General features: G+C 49.2%; 6 protein-coding genes across 6 annotated transcripts; 4 read left to right on the forward strand and 2 right to left on the reverse strand.

Annotated features, from left to right (window-relative positions):
* Positions 1–906: 906 nt before the first annotated feature.
* CI109_102295 (uncharacterized protein) lies at positions 907–2,305 on the forward strand (the record flags this gene model as incomplete). The annotated part of the gene is made up of 4 exons (XM_032008244.1): positions 907–1,183; positions 1,249–1,491; positions 1,553–1,702; positions 1,767–2,305. The coding sequence occupies 4 exons, from the start codon at positions 907–909 to the stop codon at positions 2,303–2,305; spliced, it is 1,209 nt and encodes a 402-aa protein (XP_031857453.1).
* A 507-nt stretch (positions 2,306–2,812) lies between these two features.
* Positions 2,813–3,240, reverse strand: CI109_102296 (uncharacterized protein; the record flags this gene model as incomplete). Its single annotated transcript, XM_032008245.1, has 3 exons — positions 2,813–2,827; positions 2,886–3,019; positions 3,129–3,240. 3 exons carry the CDS (start codon positions 3,238–3,240, stop codon positions 2,813–2,815), a joined length of 261 nt encoding a protein of 86 aa, XP_031857454.1.
* Positions 3,241–4,680: 1,440 nt separating this feature from the next.
* CI109_102297 (uncharacterized protein) lies at positions 4,681–6,780 on the forward strand (the record flags this gene model as incomplete). Its single annotated transcript, XM_032008246.1, has 11 exons — positions 4,681–4,825; positions 4,896–4,965; positions 5,064–5,153; positions 5,225–5,399; positions 5,457–5,494; positions 5,552–5,626; positions 5,694–5,778; positions 5,844–5,940; positions 6,026–6,090; positions 6,153–6,362; positions 6,421–6,780. 11 exons carry the CDS (start codon positions 4,681–4,683, stop codon positions 6,778–6,780), a joined length of 1,410 nt encoding a protein of 469 aa, XP_031857455.1.
* Positions 6,781–7,043: 263 nt separating this feature from the next.
* On the reverse strand, positions 7,044–8,482 carry CI109_102298 (uncharacterized protein; the record flags this gene model as incomplete). Its single annotated transcript, XM_032008247.1, has 5 exons — positions 7,044–7,395; positions 7,483–7,676; positions 7,842–8,210; positions 8,294–8,402; positions 8,460–8,482. The coding sequence occupies 5 exons, from the start codon at positions 8,480–8,482 to the stop codon at positions 7,044–7,046; spliced, it is 1,047 nt and encodes a 348-aa protein (XP_031857456.1).
* A 362-nt stretch (positions 8,483–8,844) lies between these two features.
* Positions 8,845–10,710, forward strand: CI109_102299 (uncharacterized protein; the record flags this gene model as incomplete). Its single annotated transcript, XM_032008248.1, has 12 exons — positions 8,845–8,870; positions 8,966–8,978; positions 9,042–9,093; positions 9,182–9,263; positions 9,347–9,425; positions 9,495–9,547; positions 9,603–9,737; positions 9,801–9,918; positions 9,970–10,165; positions 10,216–10,475; positions 10,532–10,600; positions 10,651–10,710. The coding sequence occupies 12 exons, from the start codon at positions 8,845–8,847 to the stop codon at positions 10,708–10,710; spliced, it is 1,143 nt and encodes a 380-aa protein (XP_031857457.1).
* Positions 10,711–11,367: 657 nt separating this feature from the next.
* CI109_102300 (porphobilinogen deaminase) lies at positions 11,368–12,962 on the forward strand (the record flags this gene model as incomplete). Its single annotated transcript, XM_032008249.1, has 2 exons — positions 11,368–12,075; positions 12,162–12,962. The coding sequence occupies 2 exons, from the start codon at positions 11,368–11,370 to the stop codon at positions 12,960–12,962; spliced, it is 1,509 nt and encodes a 502-aa protein (XP_031857458.1).
* Positions 12,963–13,240: the final 278 nt, after the last annotated feature.

Here is a 13,240-nt window from a genome sequence, read left to right on the forward strand (position 1 = left end):
CGTAGTATGGTTTGATCGTTGATCATAAGATCGCACGCCCGCAAGCGGATGTAGGTTGGCTTCGAAGCGAGAAAATTTGCTCCCAAGGCAGGAAGGCAGAGCAAGAGAAGCATATCGATTCTCACACGGCCATCTAATCTCCCACAAAGTCAGGGCATGGAAGTAGATAGCAGAATAAGTGGAGCTTTGGCTATGTACAGTTTTGGCTTTTTGGCTGTAGCAGGCGATTGACTCCCCCAAATATCCTAGCAATGTGAAAGAGCAAGGGTCTGAGACTGGATGAAACGTCTGGAAAAATTGCGACACCGACGTCATGCGGAAAAAGAAGATTACTAAATCTGATACCGTGCCGCCGGTTACGCCCACCACAACGAGATGATTGAAAAATTTCCTTCCGCCTGGACCCTGACTGATATTATTATACGAGTATCGTTGCTTGAAGCGGGTCGACGCAGGTGCAGGTTTTGCTGAGATCAATCCGGTTCGGCTACAAATTTATTTTAGTATGCACTACACGTCATTGAGGCGTTGCAATGAGATGATTTTTTGGGGTTGGAGCCAAAGGAAAGGAATTCATTCCCGTCGGGTGAAACGGCTTCTGGTGGGAAAGACGTTCTCTCCCAAGACACACAGCCCAGTCACACAAGAGGGTAGGTAACAGTCCGTTTAACAAGAGAACGACGAGACAAGACCACAACCTTCTCCTTCAGCCCGACAGAAACCGAACAAGAGTCATTCGTCAAAACTGAAAGTCAGATCTCTTGTTGTTTCTTTCTTCTTTACCATCATCAGCATCGCCACTTGCAAACTTGCATCCAAAGACAAAGACAAACATCAAAAGCCTATAGGCATAACAGCAACACTACACCGCATCACACACCTACCTGCACATAACTCCCATCCACCATGTCCGTCTTCACTAAATCCGCCTTCGCCATGTCGGCCGTCAACACCCCTGCCAACTCTGCCCCCCCTTCCGCTGCCCCATCTCGACGAGGATCTTTCGCTTCCCTCGCTTCCGGTCAGCTCACTCCCGTCACTGACCCTCACGTCGTCTCTATCAACGTTGAGTCCGTGCTCTTTGACATGGACGGAACTTTGATCAACTCTAGTGGAGCCGTTGTCAAAGCTTGGGAGCTGTTCTCCAAAAGCTACACCCTTGATCTCGACGACATCTTGCGATGTGAGTGACTAGTGGCTCAAATTGCATATTGTTGCATGTGCTGATGAGACTCCTCTTTTTTTTAGCCGCCCACGGTATGAGAACAATTGACGTTCTCAGGAAATGGTGTAACATCTCGGACCCCGAACTCCTTGCATCAGAAGTCATCCGATTCGAGACTGCCATTCTCGAAGCTGCCGAGGAACTTGCCCGAACTTCCGGTTCAGGCGGTATCGAGGTCTTGCCCGGTGTCAAGAAGCTTCTTGACGACCTGAGCTCCGACAAGGAGATGCGAGATGGAGAGGAGAAGTGGGCTATCTGCACTTCATGTGAGTTACCGTATTGTAATCAAGCCTTAATTCAACTGTGCTGACTTCACGTGATTCACAGCAACATACTTCTACGCCGGAAAGGCTATCCCTATCGCTGGCTTGACAACACCGAAGGTGTTCGTCACTGCTGACTCTGTCACCCGAGGCAAGCCCTTCCCCGACCCTTACTTGCTTGGTGCCTCTGGTTGTAACGCATCTCCCTTCGAGTGTGAGTTGAGCCCCCGGTTGTATATCACAGACACCATATGCTGACTGTCCCTTCCCTTTTGTAGCCATCGTTGTTGAAGACGCACCTACAGGTATCCGATCCGGTAAAGCTTCTGGTGCTCTCGTCCTTGCCACATGTACTTCCCATACCCGCGAAGAGCTCGAGAAGGAACGACCTGATTTCCTCGTCGAGGATCTTTCCCACGTCGCCGCCCAATGGGACCCCGCTACCAAGACTTTCAACTTGATCATCGAACAACCTGTCGACCGATACTCACCTCGAGCTACCCCCGACGTCACACCCGTTGTCACTCCTGCTGTCTCCCGATCCAACTCCTTCTCGGGCGGTGCTGTTCGAAACCCCACTTCATTCAAGCCTTCCGACGAATTGACAGGTAACGACAGCGTTGTCGGATCACCAGCCAACAGTCGACCAGGTTCCCCCGGAGCTGAAGAGACCGACGAGGAGAAACGAGCAGAGTTGGCTTTCCACCGAAGAGCGAGTGGATCAGGTGGCGGTCCTTCCCTCGATGCGTTCAAGCGAGCTTTGGCAGGAAACGCGGCTAAGCGAAGAGCCCAAACAGAGTTGAGCCAGGACGAGTAAGGAGGTGATCTTCGAGGTTCCGCGCAGTTAGCCGGGATCAATCGATTGTAGCGTTAGACAAAACGGATCGATCTGCTGTGTCATAGATTCGCATAGATAGATTTACATAGATGAGCAAGCGAGCGTAATTCATCGCGAGCAACAGCATGCAATTAGCATCGACAGTGTCACAACGAGCGAACCTGCTCAGTGAAACAACAGGCTGTTCCAGGATTCGGACTGGGTAGAGCTATTGCTCTATTGGGACTCAGATTGTGTCCGTCTTACACAGAGTGGACTTGACGCCAAAGCTTGAGACTCTCAAACACAATGCATTCATTCATTCGTTTCGTTTCACGGACTGTTTCGTCCCATTTCCTCCTGCTCCACCATACTGCCAAACCCTCCATGAAATGTCGAATATCGTATGAAATCGAATCGACTCATGTCCCACAACGTCTCACGTAAGGGTGTACAACAGATTGATGCTCGTCGGCGACTTTCACCCCCAACCCCATCATTACCAAATCAAACCCTGTGAGCCTATCCGAAATTGTACAATGTCAAGCAAGTAGAGCCGATGATTGAATCATATACTCACATTGTCGTCGTTCGCACTACCAGTGTTGGTGGATGACCTCATATCGTCTGCCATAGTTTGTGTGTTGGTCGAACTGGCCGTGTCGGCAGAAGAAGAATATCCCGCCTTGCTCAACGATTCGTCAACTGTTCTATCTACAGATAAGAGATCAGTACACCGCCTGAGATACAGGTCCATTCGTCCGCTGCTTCAGGTTCCTCCGCTACCTTGCCTTAGAGCCAACTATGCCGACGGGGTACTTACCAAACGCATCTTGGTCCCGCTGACCGGAGAAGATGGCAGTAGTCGCTCGTAGGACCGAACTTGGCAGTGCGTTCGGCGTATCCGTACCGTGCAAGTTTGCTCCGAACTCCATGATATTGTGTTTGTGCTTAGTCGTATATGTAGATGTTGTGTAACTGTTAGTAGCTGCACAGTACTTGAGTACACTTGGGTGGTTATTCCGGCAAGGGATGCAGATATATATCGTCTTCGCTGATTGGGTATGTTAGTGTTTCGCCCTTGTAGACAGCTCAATGCAGAAGATCAGAATTACGCATGAAGCGCAGAGACGAAAATCATCTGACCATCAATATGCCACGAGGTCAGCCAGATTAGCACGTCTAGCAAGTCAGGTGATGCTGTAGATCCAACAAGGATTAGTCGTCTTTCTGACAGGTTGGAATTATTCGGAGATCCTAGTAAACGATTGTGGGGTCCAATTGATAGAAGATGTTGCCTGTTCACGGTTGTTTAGATTGAAGCGCTCTGCAAGACTGCCTCTTCTGTAGAATTCCTATTGACACGCAGTATTCAGACGAGAAGCTGTCTGGAGATTTGGATGAGAGGCACACCACATATGATATCACCCTCAACCTCCGCCAAATCTCTCGGCGGGACGTCAATGTTGCTTGGCCTTGCGGCATTTTGCATTTACACTCCAGCACACGGCTTTTGCTATGTATGCGATCCTTCCCTTCAGCACTTCATACTCCTTTCCCTAAACCTACTACTACAGTACGGATATTCCATCGTTGTTCTTTTTCGTATCGAAGAACTTGGAAGTGTGCCTGTGACGCCTTTGATCGGCGGAAACCCCTGAAACGAGGTACGACGTGACGAACATCACTGAATCGCAGGATTTGAGAGGCGAATTTCCGCATGGACAATGAACGTATGTATGAACTGTATGTGTACACGTAGCACTTGACTTCTGCCGTGGTGAGAACGATCGAACGTACTCCTGAAAGAAGGATGATTCCCAAGAACCGTCTCCAATTAGAAGCGTGAAAACGAAGATTTGCAGCGGCGAAACGATGCTCAGGTCCACAACATATTCATGATAGCTTGGAATAAACTTGATATCTCGATCAAATAGACAGAAAGCCTTTAACAAGTGAGACCGTTTAGTGCTCGTCATGCCATGCCGTGCCATGCCACGCCATCGATCTTTCCGCTCACCACCCCATCGTATCGCATCGTATCGCATCGTATCGTACTTACACGCCACACCTTGAGCACCAATAACACGTAAGAGTGACCACTACAAGGTAATGGAAGTACAATTACCGGCATCATGACGTCGGGTATTATTTCTTTTTAGGATCGTCATTTTTGGGTAGTCACTTTTTAACTATACTCATAGCAGCAGATCTGTCTTGTCTCCTCTATATATATATTTGTACACATGCATTGCAGGTGTCATAGCCCGGTCTCCCACATACACTAGTACATCCCATCACCTATCATAACGAAAGAGTGTGTCTTAGGTTACCTATCTAGCTAGACTTGAATTAGACATCCTATCAATCGCACGATGTCGCTCCCACGAACGAACCATGATCTATCAAATATGAATGCTGCTCATCCCGATCGGAGAGAGCAGTTGAAAAAGAGGAATCCGATCAACTGGCATCTGAAGACCCCGACACAGGGTCCTGCGACTCTTGCTATCAAGAACCGTGAGTGTCAAAGTTAGCGTGGCCTTACTAGAGTGAATCGTTATTGATAGCGAGTGGTCGTCGTGGTCAGATTTCATCGCTATGGTTGGTGAATATGTTGGAACTGTGTTGTTCATGATCTTCGCTCTGGGCGGTACCAAGTGAGTTTGGAGTGGTGTATTGACATATTACTGTATACACTTGTTGGCAGATCACTATGTTTGTCTCAGGACGGAGCTGACTCCCTCTCCTTGTTTAGCGTCGCCAATATCCCTACTACATCTGTCACTGGTGCCACTACGGCCGGCCAGGACGGTACCGCCGCATCCACCGCCAACACCTCCAACTTGTAAGTATCCATCTCTCCTACAAGCCTGACATAAATTCATCGACTGACGTGCTTTTCCCCACTCTAAACAGACTCTACATCGCTCTTTCTTTCGGATTCTCACTCGCTGTCAACGCCTGGATCTTCTTCCGTGTTTCCGGAGGTCTTTTCAACCCCGCCGTATCGCTCGGCATGGTCCTTGTCGGAGCTCTCACCCCGCTCAGAGGAGCTTTGCTCACTTTCAGTCAGATCTTGGGTGGTATCACCGTGAGTAAACACCCTGCTTTCTCTGCCTATGAACAAATAACTGATCGCAAGTAATAGGGTGCTGCGATCATCCAAGCTATTACTCCGGGTACATTGTGAGTACACCCTAGCTTCAATACCCGTGGCGAGAATAGTGCTGACGAGATGCGCAGGAACGTCCGAACTACTCTTGGTGGCGGAACGTCCATCGTACAAGGCTTGTTCATCGAGATGTTCCTCACCTCTTTGTGAGTGTGCCTCCAGTCCAATCGAAAGGTCTGGAAATGATGCTGATCGTTTGCTCTCTCGTCACAGACTCATGCTTGCTATCCTTCTTCTCGCCGCTGAGAAGCACAAGGCTACATTCATCGCTCCTATCGGTATCGGACTTGCCCTCTTCGTGCGTTCTCCATTCTCCGCTTTCGTCAAGTATGACGGGACAATCAGCTAACATTGTACATATAGGTCGCCGAGTTGCTTGGTGTCTACTACACTGGTGGATCACTCAACCCTGCTCGATCGTTCGGTCCCGCCGTCGTGCTCAGGACTTTCAGCGGTTATCGTGAGTCTTCCTCGGCGCAGCTTACACCAGCTCGTCAGAACTGTCGTTCGTGTGACGTTTGCTGATATACGACATGTCTCTTCAGACTGGATCTACTGGGTCGGTCCGGCTCTGGGTGCTACCATCGCTGCTGGCTTCTACAAGATGCTCGTGAGTCCCCCACCATCTGTTCACTGGGCCCAGATCTGAGCTGATTGTTTGTCTGTGATTAGAAATGGCTCCAGTACGAGACTGTCCTCGGTCCCGAGTCCGATGGAGACGAGCCTACCCGACCTGCTCCTTCATCTGGCACCGCCAACACAAACACCAACACTAATACCGGAGGTTACGTTCCACCTCATGACGTTGAGAAGGGCGGAAGGACGTTGGCCGTTTCAGGTCCTGGTTTGGGAGATCTTTTGACCGAGGGTCCTAACGAGGCAGTGAGTCGACTACTTCCGCACACAACTCGTGTAATGCTTACATATGTGCGTGTTGTAGGTATTTGATCTCGAACGACACCCCGGACCTATGGAAGCTAGACTTGACAAGATTGAAACCATGCTTTCTCAACTACTCGAAGCGCGACCTCGTCCCTCAGCGTCAACATACGTCGAACACCCTTCTCCTCCTCACCAATCTATCAACGGTGGCTATGCCAAGCAAAACGTAGAATACGCCGTTCCCCACACTAGGGACGTCGGACTCGACAACCATAACCATAACCACGTCGAGGGTCAGGAGTGCGAGCATTGTCTTGGCCCGGATGGGATTAGAGGACACCATACCCCGTTCTCGCATGGTGCCGCTGGTGCTGGACCAAGGGACCATGTTGACTATATCCCCGCAAACAAGTACTAGATCCCCTGTGGAGCGTCGTTCTTCACTTCTTTTTAGTAGTACCCTCTCCTTTCCAATCATTAATCGTTCACTTATAATTATAACTTCCTCCTGTATTGTTATATGTCTGATCATTTATGTAGCCAAACTATAGTTTATACACGTCGTGTCGTACCATGCATTATGTGGTGGTTCTACAATCATTTCAAACGTATACAAATTCTACTCCGAGAGAAGATATCTCATCCGGATCTGCATTGACGTGCTTCTTCACGTCCTTTACGCTACACCTCCCACCCTCTCCCTTCCCTTGGACCAGGTCCCGACCCTGTCCCATAAAATCTATGACCAGCTTTATTCTTCTGTCTCTCCCAATCATCGGCCCAAGTTCTCCCCCCTCCGTTGACTGTAGAAGGCGTATCATCCCAACTTGGTCTCGGTGGTGCGGCTGTTCCGGACGATTTGGCAATGAGAGCCAAAGCTCGCTCTCTTTCTGATAATTGACGAGTATTGGAGCTATGGTTGTGGTTGTGGTTATTGTTCATACGCGATTGTGATTTGTGAGGAGATGGAGCAAGAAGAGTCGCTATTTGCGTTAAAGGGTCATGTCGATTTTTTGATCGTGCATCTTTTCGTCTGATTCCTCGATCCACATTAGCAATCTTGACACAACGGGGCTGATAAGTTGTATAGGTGAGATTGCATCGTGTCGGGCACACTCACTTGTCTCTCGCTCTCCGCTCTTCTGCCTCTTCTCCAGTTTCCATATCTTCCACTCTACGCAGATCTTTATCCGCATACCACGGCTTGGTCTCACGTTCTGGTCGTCCGAGATACATTGTGAAAGGGCCAGTTTCTTGATCTTTCTTCTTCTTGGCAAGTTCGGCAGCGGTTGGGACGGGTTTGTCCGGTGGAGCCTAAACGAATGGATTACAACAATCAGTCTGCTTTCTTCAACTTGAATGACAGTAGGACTAGTCGTCCTTCTTCTGATTTTGGACGATGGTGATATGCCGATGAACATCAAGTCCGACAGTGAGGCAAGTCTATCGAGTGTAACGTTTGTCAAGTCAACCACTCACATTCCTCTCCAGATCTGCAAAGAAATTCAAATGTCCATCCACTTCCCATTTCTCCGTCCCGGTACCTCTTTCCCTCTCCTTCTCCCTCTCCGCATCAGGCTCTTTCTCCCTCTCTTTACCTTTATCTCGTCTTATATCGCCCGAGGGGAAATCGAAATCCAACCTATCTCTTTTCTTCTTCTCCCTCTTCTCTTCTCTAGCTTTGGCCTTTCGATGTTTTTCGATCAAGGTCGATCCGCCTCCATTCGCAAAGCCATCGCGAGACGTCGATGTCGAGGGGAGGTTGTCCTCTTCTTGGTCGTTCGCAGAGGGTTGAAAGGATGGAGATCCGGCTCGGCGTCGAAGGATATCTAGTCGAGCTTCGGCTTCCTACTTACAATACACATCGATCAGTTCATCGCTCAGAGACTGTATGTATAAGATGAGATACGATTGTAGCCCATCATACATACATTATCGACCCGCTTTTGTTCTCGGGCAAGTTCTTCTGCCGCCGCGCGCGCTTCGTCCTCCCGAACTCGTTGCTTGTTCTTCTCGAGATAGGGATGGTATGATTTGTGTCTGGGCGAAAAACGTTGGATCAGCAGTTGATTGGAAAAGCTAAGAGACCATTCTTACTGCAAGATCTGAAGTCGGGGCATCTTGATGATATCCTCGTGTAGGGAACGACAGCTGATGATGTACACTTGACAAACAAAGTAATAGCTATCTAAAGTATCCTTCATGTAAACGGTAGGTGGCAAATCGGGTGGAGGTTGGTCGCTCCTTCGCGGCTCGATCCTATTATCATTAGGCATCGCCCTCACGCCACGTTACGCTCTGACCCCTTTGCACCTTTCGACGCGGGGCAAAAGTAAAGTCATTTCACTGTCATTCAACCGCATTGACTACATTCGACCTGTCTATCTCTTGCATTTTGCTCACAACGCGACCTGATCCACCTAATCTCTGATATATACCCTCTGGTTTCGACGCATAGATACGACTGAATCGAGTTGAGAACATGTCTGACGGTATCGGTATTGCAAAGTGAGTCTTGGAGAACCAACACGTTTCATCTCCCACTCGAACTCAACTCGAGAGGCTATGAGAGTTGCTAATACGTAGTTATACCCACTTCATAGCTTGCCAAACCAAGTGAGCTACCGCATGCCAGACGATCGTCAAAGTGCTTAGCTGATCCTTGTCTCTATGGTGTAGCGGCACAAGATCACCAGTCAACATGGTGCCCATTTCACCATCATGGTCGTAGGTGAGTCCGTGCGCGCCTAGGAAGGAGCTGTAGCATTCCGGAAAGCGAGCATGTTACGACAAACTGATACTGACATGATGTTGTATAGGCGAATCGGGTCTCGGAAAGACTACGCTTATCAACACACTTTTTGCAACGGAAATCTGCTCGCCTAGAAACTATAGACAACGGTGAGTCGCACTCAGAACAGTTGGCAGCCACGAAGGTTCCGATTGTCTTGAGGCTGATAGAATGCAATCCTCACGTGGTATAGATTCGCAAAGCAGTTGGACAAGACTACAGAGGTGGAGATCTTGAAAGCGGACCTGGAAGAGAGGGGTTTCAACATCAAGGTGGGTGTATCTCCTTTCGTAAAACAACCAGGTCACAGGGATGCTGTGCTGATTTGAGGTTATCATTAGTTGACCGTCGTCGACACCCCTGGTTTTGGTGACTACGTCAACAACCGAGATAGGTCAGTCGCACAAACTCCGGTACACGAGAAACCAGCTGACAATTCGCGCATGTAGCTGGACGCCCATTATCGACTTTATTGATGATCAACACGAATCGTACATGCGTCAGGAGCAACAACCTCATCGAAAGGAGAAGCAGGATCTGAGAATCCACGCGTGTTTGTACTTTATCAAACCTACCGGTAACACGTAAGTGCAGCTTGCAAAACTGCGCATATCAAGCCAGAAAGCTGATATGTCGTCTTGAGACAGGCTCAAACCTCTTGACGTGGAGATAATGAAGAGACTCGGTACAAGGGTGAACCTCATCCCCGTCGTTGCGAAAGCGGATACTATGACCCCTGAGGACTTGTCAAACTTCAAGACTATCGTATGTTCTCTAATTGAGACTTGTCACACTTTCGCTAATGGTCCAATACAGATTCGAGAAGTGGTCGTTGCGCAGAACATCAAGATCTACACTCCTCCCATCGATACTGAGGACGAAGCGGCCGCGGAGCACGCCAGGGCAATGCAGGCTGTCATGCCTTTCTCCATCATCGGTTCCACCTTGGATGTTACCACTCCCGATGGCCGAGTCGTCAAGGGGCGAGAATACCTCTGGGGAGTTGCGGAAGGTAAGTCCATTCAGCTATGCCATCAGGGGATATCGCTGACATCGTACTAGTCGAGAATGAGGATCACTGTGATTTCAAGAAACTCCGATCCCTTCTTATCCGGACTTACATGCTTGACCTCATTACGTCGACCGAAGAGAACCACTACGAGGCGTACCGACTCGCTCAGATGGAGACTCGCAAGTTTGGCGAGCCAAAGGTCAAGAAGTTGGATAACCCGAAGTACCGTGAGGAAGAGGAGTTGCTGCGAAAGCGATTCACGGAGCAGGTCAAACTCGAAGAAGCGAGATTCAGACAATGGGAGCAGCACGTGAGCGATGCATGACACATTGGGATGCGTACAGTTGCTGATTATTGCGGTTATAGCTCATCGCCGAGAGGGATCGGTTGAACAAGGATCTCGAGCAGGCTCATACTGCCATCAAGGCACTGGAAGTGAGTGTCACGTCGGGTGCATTGAGATGTCGTGCTGACTAGCTTATCAGGCCGAGCTCGATCAACTCGCTGCGTACCACCGACAAGGCGGCAGTGTCGGTCGTCGTTAATCTGTCCTGGTCGTACGATCTGATTTGGTTACTATACCCAAAACTGCTATGCTTTTACCCCTCACTTTGTTCATGACCTTTATGCCGTGCTATCCATACCATACCTCTTTTAACGACCTGTCTCGAATTGTCCCTTACGTAGCTTATGCATATCACATAGATATCTACTATGGTTGAGTATTCTATGCTAGATGCCAAATTGATAATGTATGATTGGCTGTTTGAGTGTTGTGCCACATTCGGGTGAATCAGGGAGGATCAGTTACCGTGTGCTTTGACCCCGACCCATTCCCACTTTTTTATAAGGGAATCCAAACTGCTCGCTCCAAAAGAATCAGTCGATTCATGACGACCGGTTTCAATAACTCGTATTCAAAACACATATCTCGTTCGTCTTGCATAGACTTTTGAGGCTTCTCCTCATTCTTGACTACTCTCCCCTCTCCACCACATACATCACCTTGATCCCCTGCGTTGGCAGACGTAGCAACACGCGTTATACTTGTGAACCCAACTCGCATTTCGATTTACCTCTCCACTCTCACTCGATTTCACGACCCGTCGCCTCTCGTTCGCAACAACAAATACCTAAAACTCGATCTCGAAAATAACATTTTAACATCCAGTTCCAACTTGGTTGTGTATTGTTGATACGGTATGACCAGTCCTTTCCAGACCAACTCTACCGCTCGTAACCGTCGTGCACTCCCCGATCGCGATCTCCTTCTCGCCATGAAAGCCCAAAACAACTCTTTCGTCCTCGGTACTCGAAAATCCCAATTAGCTCTCGTCCAAACTGGTCATGTAGCCGATGCTCTTCGTGAACTCCACTCATCCTCTTATTCTCGAAATGACGACGGTAACGACGACGGAGTCAAAGTTTCTTCGCACGATGATTGTGGTCAAACGCCCGATATCGAATTACCATTAGCTGAACGTAATGGTGGTATATTCGCACATCTGGTCGAGAAACCTTACTTCCCTTTACAATATTCCTTTTCAGTCGAATGGATGACAACTGTCGGTGATCGAAATCAAACTACCCCACTCCATTTGCTCTCGCCATACGATTCGACACAACCTGCCAAATCGCTCTGGACAGACGAACTGGAAGCACGTCTGATACACGGTCATTTCGATATGCTCGTCCATTCGTTCAAGGACGTACCGACCATTCTTAAAGACGGATGTGAGATCGGATGTGTTGTCAAGAGAGAAGATCCAAGAGATGCGTTTGTCGTTAAGAAGGGTTTGAGTTATACGCGGTTGGAGGATTTGCCCGATGGATCGGTCGTTGGAACAGGGAGTGTGAGGAGAGTCGCCCAGCTCAAGAGAGCTTTCCCAAATCTCGTCTTCGAGGACATGGTGAGTCATATGATATCCACTTGTACAGATCCCCCACGTCGTCTCCTGGATTTGAGAGCTCAAAGCTGATGTGATACATACACCAGCGAGGGAACCTCAACACCCGACTGGCCAAACTTGACAACCCCGAGTCCAAATTCGCCGCTCTCATCCTCGCCATCTCTGGTCTCACTCGAATCGGTCTCGGAGACCGAGTCACTACTCCCCTCTCCTCTCCTACACTCATGCACGCTGTTGGTCAAGGTGCTCTCGCTGTGGAGATCCGATCGAACGATCTTCGAACACGGAACTGTCTACGAGGTTTAGGACACTGGGAGACCGAATGGTCCACCGCTGCTGAGCGAGGTTGTCTCCGAGTGTTGGAAGGAGGATGTAGTGTCCCCGTTGGAGTGGAGAGCGAACTTGTCGAACTTGATCCGTACGGTGATCATTCCGATCTGACAGCTACTGTCGAAGATCGTTACCTGCCCGATGACGAGTCGCCGTTGTTGGAAAACTCCCCCATGCTCTGGTTCTCCGGTTTGATCGATACAGTCGGCACACTCCCTTCCACACCTACATTCTTCACTTCCTCCCTTCCGAGATTACGAAAACGACTCGCCCGACTCTCCTTACACGTTTGTGTCACCTCGACAGACGGAAGTAAACACGTCGTGCACAGACCGAAACCCGTTTTTGTGAGATCGTATAGAGAAGCACAGAGATACGGTGAAGAATGTGCGAGGGAGATCCGAAAGATGGGAGCTGGAGAGATACTGGATGAGATTAACACGTTGAGAAAGGAAAGAGAGGCAGAAGATATCGCTAGAGCGATGGAAGAGAGGAGAAAGATGGATTTGCCTCAGGCTCAGACTCAGAACGATGCCGCTGCCGAGATTGTGGTGTAAACGTGTTTGGCGGAGCGGACGCTCGTGGAGAGACGGAGGTGCTTGGTCTTGGGGGATGATTGTTTGTACAGTATGTGAGTTTGGGCAAGGGATCATCATATTGGGAGATTGGTAGATTGCGATCGGATCTTAAACACCACCATGCACGTCACACGACGGGGTCGGACGTATACGACATTACGCATCTCTTGCATATAGTAGTTATAGCATGTACATATCATGGATCGTTACCCGGGTTTCATGGAACAGCTGCATGACGGTGTCGGACAAAGAGTCTG

The sequence above is a fragment of the Kwoniella shandongensis genome, chromosome 4 (assembly GCF_008629635.2).
Source record: "Kwoniella shandongensis chromosome 4, complete sequence".
Classification (NCBI taxonomy): domain Eukaryota; kingdom Fungi; phylum Basidiomycota; class Tremellomycetes; order Tremellales; family Cryptococcaceae; genus Kwoniella; species Kwoniella shandongensis.